The sequence below is a fragment of the Myotis nattereri genome (assembly GCF_964212035.1).
Source record: "Myotis nattereri genome assembly, chromosome: 1".
NCBI classification, from domain to species: domain Eukaryota; kingdom Metazoa; phylum Chordata; class Mammalia; order Chiroptera; family Vespertilionidae; genus Myotis; species Myotis nattereri.
The window spans coordinates 21359357-21378746 of NC_138075.1; the positions used below are offsets into that span (position 1 = coordinate 21359357).

The 19390-nt window shown below is 53.6% G+C and overlaps 1 protein-coding gene across 1 annotated transcript; it reads left to right on the top strand.

The window, feature by feature from the left end:
- Positions 1–1297: 1297 nt before the first annotated feature.
- Positions 1298–17709, top strand: ISM2 (isthmin 2; the record flags this gene model as incomplete). Its single annotated transcript, XM_081085321.1, has 7 exons — positions 1298–1432; positions 6875–6973; positions 11889–12113; positions 13298–13436; positions 15499–15639; positions 15899–15982; positions 17192–17709. 7 exons carry the CDS (start codon positions 1298–1300, stop codon positions 17707–17709), a joined length of 1341 nt encoding a protein of 446 aa, XP_080941447.1.
- Between the last annotated feature and the right edge of the window lie 1681 nt (positions 17710–19390).

A 19390-nucleotide genomic window follows, 5' to 3' on the forward strand; every position in this document is an offset into this window, starting at 1 on the left:
ACTGTCAGATCCGGAATAAAACTAAGTGACACCAGCCCCAGGGCAGGATCTACTGGCCACTCCCTCAAATATGGTTAGCAGCTGTCTTTCTGGGGCTTTAACCTGTAGGGGCTCAAAAAATATTAACACTTTTCCTCCCACTCGCTAAATTCTGGGTGGGCTAATAATCAAATGACCAGAGACAGATTAACAGGAGAAAATAAAAAATTTAATAACGTGTATGGGGAATTCACATAAGCATGAAATCCAGAGACAGTGAAGCAACACTGGGTATATAAGACATTTTGGACAGTGGAGAAAAGGGGTTGGGGGGGGGGCGGACAGGCGTCTTAGATTTCAGAAGTGAGACTAGGTGGTTTACAGGTAGTTGAGGAAGAGTGGGACACATGTACCTCAGAAGCCGCTGCCAAAGCCCTCTCTTTACCATCCTTAAATCAAATTAGGCTAAGGCAGCATCCTAAGATCTCCTTCCTAAAACAGGTTTTTCCGTCTGAATCTCTTGGGCAGGAGAGGGGGAGACATAAAGGTTCTGAGTCTTGTTTCTTAATAAACAGCTTAAAGTCAATAGCCCAAAAGGCAGCTTCGGGTTTGCAAAACTTCGGTTCCCTTCAACCCTCCATCCGAGTCTCAGCGCACTCCTGGTTTGAAGTGTTCTGAGGACAGACACCCTGAGAAAACTGGGTGCAGGACGGCAGGTGTTTCTCTGGTCTCCACGCCCAAGCAGGGGAGCTGGAAGTCCGGGGGTTACTTCCAGGCCTTCCTCCCCACGCAGATCTACCTGGAGTCATAAACATTTTGCCCATAATCTGAGGGGTCCCGCGTGGGGCCGCGGCGAATCCCTTAAGCGCTAGGCCCTGGCTCTCCTCGCGCCCCAACGTCGCCGTGGGAGGGGGAGCGCCGGAGGGGAGAGCGACCTCGCGGGAGTCCTCGCCCCGGGCTGGGGAGCGCCTGCCGGAGGGCTGCAAACTCCCCGGTACAAGGATTTGCTTGGGGCAGCGATGACGACGGCGGCGGCGGGGACAGAGGGTGGGGAGGGGGCCAGATCAAAGGAAGCGCGGAGGAGCCAGACTCCCGAGAGGGCGGGGACCCCCGGGCGCTGACCCCAAGAGCCGTGAGCGCTCAGTGCCTGGGTCTCGGGCCGGAGAGGGCGGCGCGCCGCTCGCCCCCGCCCCGCGCCCCCGCGGCCAGGCTGAGCCGTTGCCCCCGGGCTCCCCGCCCCTGGAGGCCGGGAGCCTGCAAACTTCGGCGGAGCGCAGCGCATCGAGAGGCACCGGAGGAGCGGCTTTGGAGAGCCACGATGCCTCGGTTCCCCAGCAGAGCACGGCTGTTCTTCGGCGCTGTGCTGCTGGCAGCGCTGCTGGCGGAGGGATGGGGTCTCCCCACGAAGAAGCCGAGGGGTTCCCGGCTCCGGAGCCAAGCGAGGCTGGCGGAGGTGAGTAGCGGGCGCGGGGCTACGCGCTTGGTCCCTCTCCCGGCACGTCCGCTCTGGCCGCTCCGGGAACGCGGCTGGGACAGAGCAGCGGCTGCCCCGGGCGAGGGCTGTGCCGGGCGAGGGCCAGGTGCATGGGGCCTCAGGAGCCCCCACTCCCTGGGCTGTGTGGCGCGCAAGCCTGGGGAGCAGCTTCCCTTCTGTGCCGAGTGAGGAGCGTAGACACCCCGGAAAGGCCCGGCGTCCGCTCGTCGCCTGGCCCTGAGCGCATGTCTCCTGCAGCCGCGCTGGCCAGGTGCGCCCTCCCTCCGAGGGTGCGAGGGTGGCATAGGAGTTGCTGAGGTTCAAACGGTCAAGGTGCAGCCTCTTAAATCTGCAAAGGGTTTGGGCCCCTTTGGGCATGAATTGAGACAAGGTGAGGTAGTAAGTGGGGTCCTCCAACTTGCTGGGTGTGAGTAGTCCGCCAGGGAGGGACCTTTATATTATTATGAACTTAGAAAAGCAGAAGGGATCACCCAGACATCGGGAAGCACTTTCTGGGTGGCCTGAGAGTGGGCCCTAGGGGTGGGTGTAGGACAGGGGTGAGACCTTAAAGAGTGATGTTAGTCGTGGAGAGAAACCATAGTCTGTTGAAACCTGTGTCTGCTGTCACCGGGGGATCAACAGTCCAGCTGCTCCTTCCTGGACTGGAGTGGACATTCATCCCCATAAGGACAAAACCTGCTGGACTCGTTCCAAGGTATGCAGGAGTGGGCCTGCGTGGGAGGGGTCCTGGCCCCTCCTCTGCCCTGAGCTGTTCTTGGAGGAGGTCAGAGCAGTTCTTCCCATTTTCCGGGTGAGGACTCTGAGGGGCCCAGACAGATGTGCTGGAGATCGGTGAGTGAGTGAGAGCCGAGCTTGGGACACACTTTTGGTGCCAGGCTGCTGAGGCCCTCCGGGGCATTGGGACCAAAGGCACTGCAGGGGGATCTGTGTGGACCAGGGTCTGTCCATCTTTTTTCATTACTGCCCCCCCCCCCCAGGAGCCTTTTATTTATTTTTAAAATATATTTTTATTGATTTCAGAGAGAAAGGGAGAGGGAGGGAGAGAGAGAGAGAGACATCAGTCATGAGAGAGAATCATTGGTCAGGAATCAGACTGTGACCTCCTGGTTCATAGGTAGATGCTCAACCACTGAGTCACACTGGCCAGGCTAAGGAGCCTTTTAGGCATTTTTTTCCAAGTGCTCCCCCCCCAACCCCCATGAAAGTTTAATAACACAGATAAACCGTTCAGGTACCATGGCCCTTTGGAGTGGTACAAACCATTGTAGCATCTAAGATTTTATTTTTTACTTTTTGGCCCCTGAGATCCAATTTTCCCCCTGTTGAGACGCACTACTGTCGTTTTGGTCATATAATTGTTGTACATTGTAGGGTGTTTAGCAGCATCCCAAGCTTGTTAGATGCCTATTGCATTCCCTCCCTGACAGAGCCAGACTTTGCTAAATGTTCCCTGAGGGACACCATTGGTTGAGAACCCACTGCAGTCTAGAGCAACTAAACAGCCTCTGGCTAGTCCCACCTCCTAATGAGAGATGACAGTGGTCATAAATTAATTACATTGGCAGTTTTTCTACTCATTTGGCTAACTACTTTCTATTTTAGTCTCACTGCTTTGTATTGTAATTATTTTTAGTAGGTTTGCCAGATCTTCCTCCAGCGGAGAGGATGAGTTATTTCAGAGCCAAAGTCATATCCCCAGTCCCAGTAGGGCCTGGATGAGCCCTCAACATGTTAAAGCAAATTAGTGCCACGAAGGAAAAAACAGAGCTTGGAGCCCAGGGCCTGGGGTTCTGGTCCCAGGGGGTCATTAACTCCTTTGTGAGTCACCTTGGACAATTTCCTGACATTTAAAATGAGGGGGCAGGCCCTAACTGGTTTGGCTCAGTGGCTAGAGCATTGGCCTGCAAACTGAAGGATCCTGGGTTTGATTCCAGTCAAGGGCACATGTCCAGGTTGCGGGCTTGATCCCCAATAGAGGGCGTGCAGGAGGCAGACAATGGATGATTCTCATAATTGATGTTTCTATTTCTCTCTCCCTCTCCCTTCCTCTTTGAAATCAATAAAAATATTTTTAAATGAGGGAATTAAGTTTCCCTGGGCTGCATGGGTTTAGTGCAGTGATGGCAAACCTATGACACGCGTGTCAGAGGTGACACGCAAACTCATTTTTTTGGTTGATTTTTCTTTGTTAAATGGCATTTAAATATAGAAAATAAATATCAAAAATAGAAGTCTTTGTTTTACTATGGTTGCAAATATCAAAAAATTTCTATATGTGACAGAGTTAAATTAGGGTTTTTCAAAATGCTGACACACCGAGCTCAAAAGGTTCGCCATCACTGGGTTAGTGGTTAGAGTGTCCTGCCCCTTCCCCCCCCACCCCAGCACCCCAAAGATCCAGGGTTTGACTCCCACTCAAGGGCACATACCTGAATTGCGGGTTCCCTGCCCTGGTTGGGCACATGCAGGAGGCAACTAATCGATGTGTCTCTCTCACACCCATGTTTCTCTCTCTTTCCCTCCCCCTCCATCTCTCCCTCCATCCCTTACACTCACTTTAAAAATCAATGGGAAAAATATCCCCAGGTGAGGATTAATAACAACAACAAAAGTGAGGGGCTAAGTCATCTCCTACACATCAAAGGCGTTAGTTAAGGAATTGTTGAGAGGATGCAGACTGCTATTCAAAGGGCCTTGGTCAGAAATGACCAACTCAAAGACCTTTATGAAGAAACTGAAGAACATACAGAAACCCATCAGATCTAAAGGTGTAGGATGCCTGAGGGGGAGTGAGCATTCCCTGGGCCTTGCAGAGTTGGTACAAAGACTTTAGTGATGTTATTCCACCTTCACACCATTCTGACTTGGGCATTATTCCCCTTTTCCAGATGAGAAAATTGAGGTGCAGAGATGTTAAACCTAGCTGGGATGGGGAGCCGTCATTTCAAGACTACCAGTCCACTGAGGACCTTTCGGTTTATCTTTGCATGCCATGCCCCAGCCCTCTCATTCAGTTTGAAATCATCAGCATTGTGAACAGAACATGCCACCCCCTCTCTGGGCAGGCCTGTTGCTGAGACCCAGTTTGCTCCTACAGTCCAACGGGATGGCGTGCTTGGTGTGAAAACACAGCACACATACATGGGTGGCATCGTCGTTGCCAGGGGCTAGGGCCAGGCAGTTTGTTCCAAGGGTGCTGGACAGGCAAAGAATGACACAGCTCTGTGCATTGGGTGTCTTCTGTTCTGGTTAAGATCAGACGAGCACCCAACAGCCACTGTGCCTAGCATTTTGGGTTTCTTGTCTTGTTATCCTCATTATAGGGACGAGGAAACTGACAGTGGATCCAATAACTAACCTACAGTCACACAGCTAGTAAGTGGTGAGCCAGAATGCAGACCCAGCTTTGCTTAATTCTACAGCCCTGGGCTGTAGTCTGGCACGCACCACTTCCTAGGCAGGCAAGGAAAAACCTGGGGGTGGGGGGTGTTGGGTACTTTGGGCATAGCTTGGGCCATGCTATTAGTGTGCAATAGAGCAGCCGTCGCCAGCCGGTGGTCCGTGGACCACGGTGGTCTGTGAGGTCCGAAAGGTTGGCGACCGCTGTGATAGAGGGTGATGAAGATCAGAATGGGCAAGAGAAGAACTGAGAGGTCCTCCTTCCAGGCTGCAAGGACTGTCCTGCATGAAGGGGTCCCTTGTGGGGCAGAACTGGGGAGACTCCTGCAGCAGCAGCAGAATGAGTCTCCACTCTGTGCCCTGGCCAGTGTGGCACAGTGGGTTGGGCATCATTCCGTGCACTAAAAGGTTGCTGGTTCCATTTCCGGTCACAGCACATGCCCGGGTTGTAGGCTCAATCCCCAGTAGGGGGCGTGCAGGAGGCAGCCAATCCGATGAATGTTTCTCTCTCCCCCTCCCTATCCCTTCCTCTCTCTCTTTAAGCTACATAAAAAATGAAGAGCTAAGCTCAGAGGAAGGAGCCTCCAAGCCTGGGACCGGCATGCACAGGATAGGCGTGTTTAGTTAGCACCTCAGCCCTGGTCCATTGTCCAGCCAGTTGCCTGGCACAGGGGCTGGATGGTAGGAGGGGCATTGTGGGGTGAAAGGTCTCACCTGCCAGGTGGTGACACTGAGAAGCAGGTGTTTTCCTGCAGCTTGGCCTCTGACCCTCAGAGGGGAACCGGGTCTCGGTGATGCCGAGCCTGTGGTCTGGCCTCATTCCTCCTCCAGACCATTCTTCTTGCTCTTAGAGTTCGGGACCCCTGGAGAGCTGGTTGTGGGAGAGAGGGAAGGACAGGAACGCGCAGGCGCCTGGAGGCTTGGCTGCTCATGGTCCCAGGCAAGTCCCCAACCTCACTGGCTCTCAGTCTCCTCATCTCCTCCTCCCGTTGGCTCCTCATTGGCTTGTTATGAGGATCAAAGGGAAAATGGATGTGAAGAGCAGAACATCCTGTTCTAGCGTTTCGTTCATCACCACACTCAGGCCCCCACAGTGGCAGGCAGTGAGCCAGAGGTGCAGCCCCTGGAGTTGGCAGAGCACGAGGGTTAAGAGCACAGAGTCCAGCCAGCCCACCTGCCTCAAATCCTGCTCTGCCAGCCCCCTCTGACCCCGAGCACGTAACTTCACCTCCGATCCTTGACTGCCTCATCTCTTAAGTGGGGAGGATGCTAGTACCTGCCCAAGGAGGTTGGAGTCAATACATACAGAGAGCTTGACCGGACCCGCTGCATGGTTTGTGAGGCCCGGTGCAGAATGAGAGTGTGGGCCTCTGAGCATTTCACAATGGCGACAGCAGAGCATAAACCATGGGTCATTCAGCCTGAGCCAGCCCTGGTGCTGGGAGGGTGTCTCTGTCAGGAGTACTCTGATTACAGGGAGGAGCCAGGGTGGGCTGGGTGAGGCTGGTCCACACCAGCCAGGAGAGTGAACGAGTGAATTCCAGCCCCCTCCCTCTGCCCGTGGTCCGCCAGCCTGGCCGAAGAGGCAATTGCTGTTGAATGCTGGGTGACTGTGTGCGCAGCTTGTCTCTGTATGGATGGGCTCTGGCCTCAGCAGCTGGGGCTGTGGGGAGGGGAGGTGCTGGCCTGCATCTGGCAACTGGCTTCCATTATCCGGAACAAGTTCCCGACCCCGAGGCAGAGAGGAGCAGGGAGAATGGAGGAACTGGAGGGGCTGAAACAGGTTAGCAGGCAGGTGCGTGCAATGCAGGAAGGCTTTTTGGGGATGAGGACTCTTGTGTTAACTGGGAACACATGGGTCAGGGCTGCTGGCCAAGCCTGGGAGGGCACATGTAGGGGTGTGTGTGTGTGTGTGTGTGTGTGATAGAAAATGGAGATATAGCTCAGTACAGGCTTGTCCCGTTTTTCGAAACTTTACATTGCGCCTCTTCACTTTTACAGAACTCACATCAGTACCTGTTTTTGCTAACTGAAAAAAGATCCAAGAGGATTTTTGCTTTTATGAAAAAAGGGGGAACATATAGCAGCAATAAAAATATGGTAGGAAATATTTTTTTGAAAGGTGGAGGGAGGAAGCAGGTTTGACTCAGTGGATAGAGCGTCGGCCTGTGGACTGAAAGGTCCCGGGTTTGATTCCGGTCAAGGGCATGTACCTTGGTTGTGGGCACATTCCCAGTAGGGGGTGTGCAGGAGGCAGCTGATCGATGTTTCTCTCTCATCAATGTTTCTAACTATCTCTCTCCCTTCCTCTCCGTAAAAAATCAATAAAATATATTTTAAAAAAAATAGTGTTCCGATTTTGTCTTGCCGCAAGCTGATACAGGGGTGGTGCACTCCCAAGCAGCGAAAGAGCCACTGCTTTTATTACGTTAGTTTGTTTCAGTTTGGGGGGTCTGGCAAGGCTGGAGACTTTCCATGTGAATGAATGGTCAATGAATGGTCATTGCTTCTTCACCTTGTACCATTTCTCCTTGTGAAAGGTTTTGTAGGAAAGCCCTACTTTCGGATAGTGGGGAGAACCTGTGTAAATTCTACATCTCAAGACTCTCTGGATAATGATTCCATCCCCCTCCTACCACCAAAGAATGGAGTTGCATATTTGTGCCTGCGTGAAACTCCACATGCAAGCTTAACAGGTGGGGGCAGTGTCCTGGGGGCACGACAGGTGTTCTTACACAGGCAGGCGGAGCCTCAGAATATTGTGGAACATACCTGCCCAGGTCCTCCATCAGCTGTGGCAGGCGGAAGGTCTTCAGACCAATTAAGATGTAAAGAGCTGACACAGTGCCTGGAGAAAGAGGCACCTCCTCTCTCTTCCCTCTCAGAACCATCCGTCATCACTTCTAAGTAACATTCACCAGTTAACTGCCACACGATACTTTGAAGTTAATTAAAAAGGGTCCGCTGCTTGCGTCTATAGACCCTTATGGCATACAAATAGTTCATTGCATGCTTGCCACATATGAGGCACCTCATGAGACAGGGATGGTGTTTCCTAATTGACACAGGGAGAAACTTGGGCAGATGAAGTAAGCTGCCCAAGGCCACACAGCTCATTACCACCGAGTTTAGCTGCCAGACAAGATGATGATAGTGGGTGTGCTTTGTAAATGCAGAGGTGGTTGCACTGATGCATGGACTTGAGATCAGGCAGAGCTGAGTTTGAACCCAAGCTCTGCTATTGTAACCTTGAGACTTTACGTAAATCCTTACCCTCTCTGGGCCTCCAAAGCCTCCTCGTTCACATAGTCCCACTCATTCCTCAGGATGCTGGCATTCATTTCAGCCCTCAGCAGTGATTTATTGAGCTCCTACAATATACCAGGCACTGTGCTAGGCACAGGATACAGCGTGAACAAAGCAGACAGAAATTCCCACTTTCACGGAGCTTACACTCTATTTGGAGTGGGTGGCAGAAGGTACGTAAAAGGCCTGGCCCATATGTGGTTAGACAGGGGTCACAGGTCATGGCTCTGGGGCTCAACCCATGTGCCCTCAGGCCTTCCAGTTGCCAGTGTCCAGCTGCCTGAGGGTGTTCACTGGCACTAGGGACGGCTCTGAGCTGTACATGGCAAGCCCGACGTACCTGCCTGGAGAGCAAACTCTCCTCCATCCCAGCAGCCCTTAGCCAACGACTGGCGGAGTGGGTAGTAGGCAGCCCAGCTCCCCTTCTCTGGGGATAATGGAGGCGTCCAGGGTGATTGAGCTCCAGTTGCCCACTGTGGTCACCAGCCAGATGGAGCATTCTTTTTTAAAAAATATATATTTTTATTGATTTCAGCAGAGGAAGGAAGAGGGAAAGAGAAAACATCAATGATGAGAGAGCGTCATTGATTGGCTGCCTCCTGCATGCCCCCAACTGGGGATCGAGCCTACAACCCAGGCATATGCCCTGACCAGGAATCGAACTGTGACCTCCTAGTTCATAGGCTGATGCTCAACCACTGAACCACACTGGCCGGGCATGATGCAACATTCTTTATTAGCTGCCTCCCATCCCTGATTTGCTCTCTCCTCCACCCTTCCACCCCCGCCACAGTGTCTCCTGGGATCAGATCACCTGCCACTTGCCCTCGAATCCTTATGTCTGGTTCAGCTCTGAAGGAACCTAAACTAAGACCGGATGTCATCCCCCCCACCGCTCCCTGCTCCACACCCCAGAACCCCCAGGGGCTGGTGCACCGAACAGGAGGCTCCACAAAAAGGGTGGCCTCTGTGGCTGGGATGTGTCGCCAGGGCTTTCCATGGCTTTTCTTCATCACCTGGTCCGACCGGGCACCAGGGAGAGCTGGAATTGACCATCCTCAGCACCAGCGAGATTCCAGCTCCTGTCCATCACCTTTCCCATTTTATTTATTTTTTATTTTTTATTTTTTATATTTTATTGATTTTTTACAGAGAGGAAGGGAGAGAGATAGAGAGTTAGAAACATCGATGAGAGAGATGCAAATCAAAACAACAATGAGGTACCATCTCACACCTGTCAGACTGGCTATCATCAACAAATCAACAAACGACAAGTGCTGGAGAGGATGTGGAGAAAAAGGAACACTTGTGCACTGCTGGTAGGAATGCAGACTGGTGCAGCCACTATGGAAGACAGTATGGAGTTTCCTCAAAAAACTGAAAATGGAACTCCCATTTGACCCTGTGATCCCACTTCTAGGAATATATCCCAAGAAACCAGAAACACCAATCAGAAAGGATATATGCACCCCTATGTTCATAGCAGCACAATTCACCATAGCTAAGATCTGGAAACAGCCTAAGTGCCCATCAGTAGATGAATGGATTAGAAAACTGTGGTACATCTACACGATGGAATACTATGCTGCTGTAAAAAGGAAGGAACTCTTACCATTTGCAACGTCATGGATGGAACTGGAGAGCATTATGCTAAGTGAAATAAGCCAGTCAATGAAGGAAACATACCACATGATCTCACTCATTCATGGATAATAGAGACCATTATAAACTTTTGAACAATAATAGATACAGAGGCAGAGCAGCCTCAAACAGATTGTCAAACTGCAGCGGGAAGGCCGGGGAGGGTTGGGGGGCAGGAGGTAGGGGGGTAAGAGATCAACTAAAGGACTTGTATGCATGCATATAAGCATAACCAGTGGACATAAGACACTGAGGGGTAGGGGAGGCTAGGGGACTGTCTAGGGCGGGGGGATAAAATGGACACATATGTAATACCCTTTGTAATACTTTAAGCAATAAAAAAAAAAAAAAGAAACATTGATGAGAGAGAAACATCGATCAGCTGCCTCCTGCACATCTCCTACTGGGGATGTACCCGCAACCCAGGTACATGCCCTTGACCGGAATCAGACCTGGGACCTTTCAGTCCGCAGGCCGACGCTCTATCCACTGAGCCAAACTGGTTTTGGCAACCTTTCCCATTTTATAGAGAAGGACACTCACAGAGGTGATGTGCCCCGCCAGGGTCCCGCATGCCGCCAGGGTCCAGATGCCAGCCACCGCCAGGATTCAGACCCAGGCAGCCTGACCCTAGAGCAAGAGAGACTGCAGGGCCAGGCTGAGATGGGGCCACAGCTGCCCTGGGACCAAGTGATTTGTGCAGGAGCCTTGGAGCCAGGCATCTGCATACCACAGAAGGGGAAGTCAAAGGGGAGAGACTTTTCCAACCCAAGAAAAGAGAGTGAGAAACTAGACTGATTAAGCCCCGGATCTGTGAAGGGGACTCTCTGTGCTCCCGCCTATAGTGCTAGAGCATAATGGTTCAAATTCTATATGTCTGTGTGCCCTCAGGCAAGTTACTTGCCCTCTCTGTGCTTTAGTCTCCATTGTCAAAATGGGAATGGCAGGAGCACCCCCCCCCGAGGGGTGTTGGAAGGATGAAACAAATGATTAAATGTTTAGAATAGTGGTTGGCACACAGTCAGTGCTGTGGAAGTGTTTGATAAATAAAATTCTGACTCCAAGAGACTCTGGGTAGGAATTATCCTAATTTTACAGATCAAGTTGAATGAGCTTGTGAGAGGCAGAGCTTGGATTTAAACCCAAGTTGGTCTGACTCTCCAGAACCCATGTTTCTCAGCCTTACCACACTGCCCAGGTGAGATGGGAGGTGGGCTCAAGGCTGTGGCAGGGTTCAGAGTAGGCTCATGGCCCCTGAGGCTTATAAGGGTAGCTCTAAACAGTGCTCTTTCTGCTCTGGCATGAAGACTGGGCAATGGCTGCAGCCTGGAGGTAGGTGGACGGCCCCAGTGCCCCACTGTCTGAGCAGATGGGCCCTGGAGCAGGAGTCAGAGACAACTAGGATCGACCTTTCACCTACTACCTGTGCTGAAGCAAGGATGGTGCAGTGTGGACCCCGTGGGTACAGGCTGGTATGGGGAATTAGCTGGCAGCCAGCCATCCATACGAGCAGCCTGGAATAGGAAAAGGGACCAGACCCAGGTGGGCAGGCAGAGACAGACAGGCAGCTGTGGTCAGAGATGCTAGGGAATCCAGCCCCCACATGGGCCGCTCGGGAAGGCCAGGCAGTGGGGAGCTCTGAGGGGAAGGGCCAAAGCCTGCTGCCACCCAGAGGCCTTCCTGGGGCTTCCTTCTCTGACTTGTGCTGCAGGAGGCTGTTCTCCGATGACCACAGCCTGGGGGATTCTCGGGCAGGTGGCCTGCAAACTGCACTTGGAACCACTGCCTTCCCTCTCTGGGCCTGTTTCTTCCTCTGTACAATGAGGAGGATGGACTGTTTCTTCCGTGTGCAGAAACCCGATTTCAACCCTCCCCTCACGCCTCACATTGGCTCTTTGGCCAAGTGCTCTGTGGAAACAGCCCCACTTATCCTATGAGGCCTTAAAGCTCTCATGCTTGCATATACAGTCACGGCAAGTTTGTGATCTGGTCACACCCAGCCTTTTTTGGGTCCACATGGGGCAATCCCTGATCTCAGTCACCTCTCCCACCCCCTTCTCCCCCTTAGGTTTCAGCCTCCCCAGATCCAGGCTTTCCTAGGGAAGAGGAGAAGACCCCACTCCAGGCAGGGCCACAAAGACGCAGGCACTGGGTTGTCACTGAGCCAGCAGCTCTGAGCCCAGAAGACACAGCCCCTCCTGGGACCCAGGAGGACACCCCCTTGGTGCTGGAGCTGCAGACGCTGCCAGGATTGGCCAACACGGACTTGACTACCCCAAACCCCGATATCCAGGTGAGAGCTGCAGGAGGGCCATGGGCCCAGTGGGCACCAAGAGAGGAGCTGGGCTCAGGGGCTCAGCTCTGAGGTCAGGCGTCCTGTCCGGCCTTCCTTGGAGGTGCGGGTGCTGCGTGGGGTTGGAGAAGTTGACTCCCCATGCTGTCCCCATGGAGTTGTTGGGAGAGGACCCGCTTCTCTGCTTTAAACTGCAGACCATGAGCAACTCATGTCCATAGCAAGGGACAAACAGCGCCAACCTGGCAGCGCTGTCATGGGGACCAAATGAGCGGAGACTGCTTCTTGAGCTGCAAGGGACTCTGGAAATCTTGGGGGAAGCCTTGTGGAAAAGCCTGAAGGTCTGATCCCCACCCAGGCTCAACCCCCCTGAGGGGTTGAGTACAGTGGGTGGGGGATTGACATGCCCCACTGCCAGTCCTGAATCCCTAATGATAATAATTCTGCATTTTTGTGTAGCATCTACAGTTAGAAAACACTTTCACTGAAAGAGAAAAGTGTAGAACATAACTATAAAATTGTTTAAGAGTATGTGTGTGTACACGTATATATATATATAAAACTGGGGACGTTAATCCCCAAAATGTTCTCCATCGGTGATGGAAGGTGGGCAACGTTCACTGCTTCTTTAGATTTTGCTGTTTTCCCCCCACATTTTGTTCAGTGACCTCAGATTAATTTAACCCCAAATGATGTTTTTAAGCTTCACTTTTACATAAATGATTTCATGTTTCGTTTTCCCTTCCACATGTGAAAGAGAGCCCCTGCTCCCCCCCAGGGGCTGCCCTGGGGATGTGCTGTCTCTGCTCTTATTTTCTGGTTCTACAAGGAAGAAACGGAGGCTCAGGGCTGTAGTGGCCCCGGAGGCTGTGCAGCCTGAAAGCCGGTGAAGCCAGAATTCAAAGCCAGCTTCTCTGACACTAGTGGGTCTCTGCCCTGGCACCCGCCAGAGCCCCCATGCTTGGCCTCACCTGAGATCAGTTACACCCATGTCTGAGGTAGTGTTGGGGAGTCTAGGACCTTCAGGGGATTTTGACGCATAGCCAGGTCATAAGCTGTGACCCCATGTGCCCGGAAGGCCAAGAAGGTTGGGCCTCTTCCTCCTGCCTTTGTCCTATTCCCTCTCCTTGGTGTCCAGCTCTGAGCCTCCCTCACTGACCGGCGTGGAGTCTGTCTCCCTGCAGGTGACCATCGAGGTGGTGGAGGACCCCCAGGCCAAGGTGGAGAAGGACGTGCTGGCCAAGCCAAGCAATGTCTGGCCCTTTGACTGGCTGTCTACCGCCATGGAGACCTCCAGGTCCCTCTTCCGGGACTACTTGAGGGGTGAGGAGGCGGGGTCCAGTCTCAGGGACAGAGCCCCAAGAGAAGAGGAGGAAGCAGAGGAGGAGGAAGCAGAGGAGGAGGAGGAGGAGTACCTTACAGGCTATGAGTACAGTGAGAGCGAGGACCAGGAGGACAGTGATGAGGAAGATGACAACAAGGAGCAAGACTGGCTGCACCCCTTCAGGGACTTCTACGGTGAGCACCTCCATCTTGGCATCCCTGGTTGCTGCCCTCCAGGTCCAGAGTGGAACTGGGGGTAGAGAGAGGGCTGAGAGCTTCCTGGGCAGGGGCAGCTGGGGAACCAGGAGCTTAGGCCTGTACAAACACCATCATCCGCTAAATGGTAACATCACCCATAGCTTGCAAAGTTTTTGCCCAAAAAACATTTGACCCTCACAACAGCTCTGAGATCCCCTAAGCAAAACCGACATATGAATATTATGTATATATATTCATATCTGTCAGTTTCCAACAAATTGCAAAATGTTATAAATCCCACCACTCGCAACTGACCTCATTTTCAGACTATGAGGGTTTGAACCCCGACTCTGCCACTTACCAGCCGAGTGACATTAGGCAAGTTACTGAACCTCTCTGTGCTTCAGTTTCTTCCTCTATAACAGTGGTTCTCAACCTTCCTAATGCCGCAACCCTTTAATACAGTTCCTCATGTTGTGGTGACCCCCAATTTCATTGTTACAAATTGAACATAATTAAAGCGTAGTGATTAATCACAAAACAATATGTAATCATATATGTGTTTTCCGATGGTCTTAGGCGACCCCTGTGAAAGGGTCGTTCGACCCCCAAAGGGGTCGCGACCCACAGGTTGAGAACCGCTGCTCTGTAAAATGGAGTCTAGCACAACCCTTACTACATAGGATTGGGTGTAAGGGTATTAAGTCAGTTAATACAGTTAAAGTGCCTGCATGTAGTGAACACAGTATCCGCTATTTTGATTAGAAAACAATACGATATGGTCTGTTCGGAAAATATCACCTGGATCCTGCCAGCCCTCCAGGCAGCCATTTTTATTTTTGCACATTGTAGTTCAGGATTTCCTGGGTGCAGACCATCTCACACATATTTGCAGCCATTCTCCCTAGAGCCTTGTTGTTTTGTCATTGGATGGAGGTACCTATGATTAAGACTAAGTTATAGCAGCCTGTTCCCAATTTCACCAAAATAATATTAACTAACAGGCAGAATTTTCATGACTTTCAGCTTTTCTTCCATTTATTATCCCTAAACTCTTGGTGCCAGCCTGCTCGGGCCTGCCAGCAAGTGAGGAGAGCACTGGCTGTGTCATTACTCTGGGTTTCCCCAGAGAGCCCGGGCCCTGCACAGTCAGAGGGGTGTGGGTGCAGGCAAGGGTGTTCCACGTCTCTCAGCAGGACCGGGCCCCTAACATGGGCAGTGGGGACATTCATATGTGTATGTATGTGTGTGTGTGTATATATATATATATATATAATTTCAGAGAGGAAGGGAGAGGGAGAGAGAGAGGGAGAAACATCAATGATGAGAGAGAATCATTGATCAGCTGCCTCCTGCATGCCCCCTACTGGGGATCGAGCCTGCAACCTGGGCATGTGTGCTTGACTGGAATCGAACCAGGGACCCTTCAGTCTGCAGGCCGACGCTCTATCCACTGAGCCAGCTAGGGCAGGGACATTCTTTAATAACCCCAGGAGAGTATTGTCATCCTGGGTTTTGATTGACATAAAAACTACAGCTCAGAGATAGAGGGGGACTTGCTCAAGGTCGCCCTGACAACGGCCAGATGGCCTCCAGCCCAGATACCGTTTCCTCTTTGTTGCTGTGTTGGCATAGAGTATGTGCTGGGGGTTGTGCTGCCTCTCTAGGGCCACCTCCTGCATTTGCACAGGTGTTCACTGCACAAAGGGTCTGAGAGGGGCTGAAATCTAGCCCCTGCTCCGTGCACTAGGCTTGGAGCCCTGCCACAGGTTGCATCCTCCTGAGAAATTTAGCAAAAGGCGAATATTCTCCAGTGCAGCCTGTGGGCTGTGCCCACTCACCCCGGCTCCTTGCCTTGACACAGATGATGAGCCTCCACAGGAGTGGGGCCCCTGGTCTCCTTGCAGCGGGAGCTGCGGCAACAGCACCCAGCAGAGGACCCGGCCCTGTGGCTTCGCCTGCACTGTCACCCAGACCAAGGACTGCGACCTGCCCCACTGTCCTGGTGAGATGAGCCACAGCTCCTGCACAGGGAGTGTCTTACACACCGTGCTTGGTCCCCTGGGAATGTGGGCATGTGAGCCTTACACCAGGGTGGTCTTGGGAGAGGGGATGTGGGAGCTCACAAACATGGTGGTCCTGCCTCATCCCAGGCCTGTCCCAGATGCTGTGGGCACCAAGCGCCTAGGGAGGGCTGGGCTTCCCCATCGGGAGCACAGAGGTGCCTTGGGACCCCACCAGCCTGACCGCCTCTCTTCCCAAAGGCGCCAAGGACAAGGACCCCTTGGACTTACCCAGTGAGGAGTGGCCATTCCTGGCCCCCAATGCTACAGATATTCTGGACTCAGGTCAGTGGAGGGCTATTCTCTCTCTCTCTCTCTCTCTCTCTCTCTCTCTCTCTCTCTCTCTCTCTCTCAGCATTTCATGGGCAGAAATCTTACTTCCATCCATTGAGGCAGAGAGTACATTTTCCAACAGGAAGGTCAGCCTCCCCAGCAAGGGTGCCCTAGTGTGTGTGACCCCCCTGAACAGGCCCGTTGGCCTCCCCAGTTTTATATTCCTGCTGGGAAGGTCTCCATGGAGCTGAAGAGGTCTCCATAGTCTCCCTGGCAGCAGGATGGGAAGGGGACATTCTGGCTACTCCTGAGTCACCTTTTGAAGACTCCTGGGCAGGCTTTGTCTGGGAAGTGGGTGCTGCCAGAAGTGGGCCGGGTTCCAGAACTCTGGGACTTCTCCCTCCAGCAGCCCGGAGTAGGCCACGCCTCCACCAGCATGCACAGCATCTGGGTCCCTCGGTCTCACCTGCCCCTTGCAAGGAACCAGGAGGCTGTGGATATCACCTCCCCCACCTCTTCCTGCCTGTGCAGAGGAGGCCCCTGCTCAGTGTCACAGCAGCTCATGGTTTCAAGGGGTCAGAAACCACATTTCCCAAGGCAGAGAGATGGGCGAGGGCAGCCACTGGGGGCCCAGAGTGGCAGAGTGACTCACCCAAGGGCATATGGCCTGAGAAAGGCCGAGTTAAAAACAAGAATGGGCCAGTGTGTAACGTACAGGGTGGGGCAAACGTAGGTTTCCAGTGTGAGTACCCAAAACGGTTTATTTTTGTACTGTTATTTATTAATTAGTATATTATTTTCCATACGAACAAGTGCAAACCTACTTGTGCCCCACCCTGTATTGAAACATTTTCTTACCAATTGGTTTAACCGTTCTCCCTGCTCTCACCACCCAGCTCCTTCCCCAGGACCTTTCCTACCACCCATCGTTGAAAGGAACAGCACCTTAGCAGAGCAGAGGCCATCTGGGCCCCTCCTCCAGCCCCTGGGCCTGCATCTATTTTAAACCAGGGCCTCTTGCTTCAGGTTGCCTGGTGTTGTGTGGGAACCCCTGTCTGTCAGCAGTGGAGGCCAGGTCCGGGAGCTCCCAGTTCTGGCCCCTAAGGCCTTACCTGGCCACACCTTTGCCCCAGCTGGGGCTCTGGCTCCTCTCCACCCATTGGCCTCACCCCCCACACCACGGGGCTGACCCAACTTCCCCCACTTCCCTGCCCTCTGCAGGTGTGGACCACTGTGAGAAGTGGCTGAACTGCAAGAGCGACTTCCTAGACAAGTACCTGAGCCAGGTGCTGCAGGACCTGCCCAGTTGCCCATGCACATACCCACCGGAGGCTGCGCACAAGATCATGAGCTTGCAGGACAAGCGGACCGGCCGTAGCGTCCAGTGGAGGGACGCCAGTGGCCCGGGAGAGCGCCTGGACATCTACAAGCCCACGGCAAGCTACTGTCTGCGCTCCCTGCTGTCCTCGGACAGCAAAACGCTGGCCGCCCAGCACTGCTGCTACGACTCCAGCTTCCGGCTGCTGACCCGGGGCAAGGGCGCTGGCTCACCTCACCTCATCAGCAGTGAGGTCTCACCTGAACTGCACTTCAAGTTGGACAAGATGCCCTGGATCCTGTGTAAGGGCGACTGGAGCCGCTACCACTCTGTGCGGCCCCCCAACAATGGCCGGGCCTGCCCTGACAACCCTCCCGAGCCGGAGTACCTGGCCCAGCTGCAGGAGGCCAAGGAGTACTGATGAGAGGGCTGCTGTGCTGAGCGCTTCCCTGGCAGGCCCCTGTCCCTGCCCCTGCCCAGGCTGGGTGAGTGTAAGGGCTTAGCCTGTGAGGCCTGTGAACTCCAGGCTGGTCAGCACCCAAGTGTTGGGTGGGGTTGGGGAGACGGTTGAAGGGTGTACAGGCTCAGGGTGAGGGGAGGAGCTCAGCCCCAAGGTCCCTGTGGGTGCAGCGGAAATCTGTGTCTCGGGGGGCTACCCTCCTGCCTGCTAAGAGGTGCTGTCCCACCCTGGCCGTTCGTTTCCCTCCCCCACCCGGGAGCTGGGCTCTCCTGCCCTGGTTCTGCACGCAGGTGTGCGCCAGGCTCTCCACTCTCCACACAGCCTGGTTCCCAGGGCCTGCAGCGAATCACTCAAACCCCCAGCCCCGAGGCCAGTCCTTTCATCTCAGCCCCCACAGCTGCCCTTGGTCAGCCCTGGGTGACCAGCCCTCATTACCTCTGAGTGGCTGCACGTGGCCCTCTTGCCTGCTGGGAGCCACTGAGCAAAAGGGTTTTATCCTCAGCTCCGAGCTGCCTTTCGGCGGACACCACTTCAGCCCGGGGCTGAAGCTCTCAGTGGACAGGCAGGCTGAGGCGGCCAAGCCAGGGCAGGCTCCAGGCAGGGACAGGATCCCCAGGTCAGGTCCCCTTTGTCCAGCCCACCTGTGTTCTGTCCAGGTGGTGGGAGATGGCACTGCCCCACATGGGGGAGTGGCAGCTTGTCACAGCAGCCAGGCTTGGGGTGGACTCAGAACCAGCTCAGGAGGTGCGGCATGCTCCTGGTGCCCTGGTAAACAGTTCTCCGGGCAGGGAGAATCCTTGAATGTAGCATCTGGGCAATTTCTGTGGTGTAAATACTCCCACCATGGCCCATTCCAGGCTCCCATGGTGACGTCGGTGAATGCACTGAGCTCAGAGTTGGGGAGACAAGCACAGTCTGCTCCCCCCCGCACACCTTGTGCCTCTTCCTACCTCCCCTCACCCCCAAGCACACTGCCATGCCTTCCATGGGGCTGAAATGCTGAAGTCCCGGCCTTCCCTGCTCACAAAAGCCTCCGCAGGGTAGGGGATTTCACTGCTAGCCCCTAGACAGCGGCCTCGAAGCTCTCGGGATCCTCAGCAATAAAGCACTTTACGTTCCAGCTCTGTCTGTCTGATGAATTTGTGGCCCAGCAGAGCAGCGTGGGTCGGAAGGAGCTCCCAGCTCCCACGGGTTTCGTGTTTCGGGTTTCATTTGTGACTGCCTCACCCAGCTGGGCAGGCCGAGCTCCTGGGTGCAGGGATTTGACCAAACTCACACTTGCAAAGGGCTGCCTGGGAAGCACATTCACTCTAAGTGTTTTGGTCAAAGAGGTCAATTGCATTTACTCTGGAGGAAGTGGCCCCACTTCCCCAGGTAACTTGCTGCAAGGGAATCCAGCACAGAGCTGCCCAAGGACATACCTATAGGATGGCAGAGATGGACCTGGCCCCTGCCTTAGTTGGCACCCGTACCAGACACTCCGCTGTCACCCCTGGCCTTTGGGAAGGGAAAGAGACGCGCCAAGGAAACAGAAAGTAGAATGAGGCAAGGTGATTCCAAGCTGCCACTTGGAGAAGCCCAGAGAGCCACATGTTTCCCATTAGCATCACAGCTCGAGGTGAGTTTATTAGTCTGGTCCTGG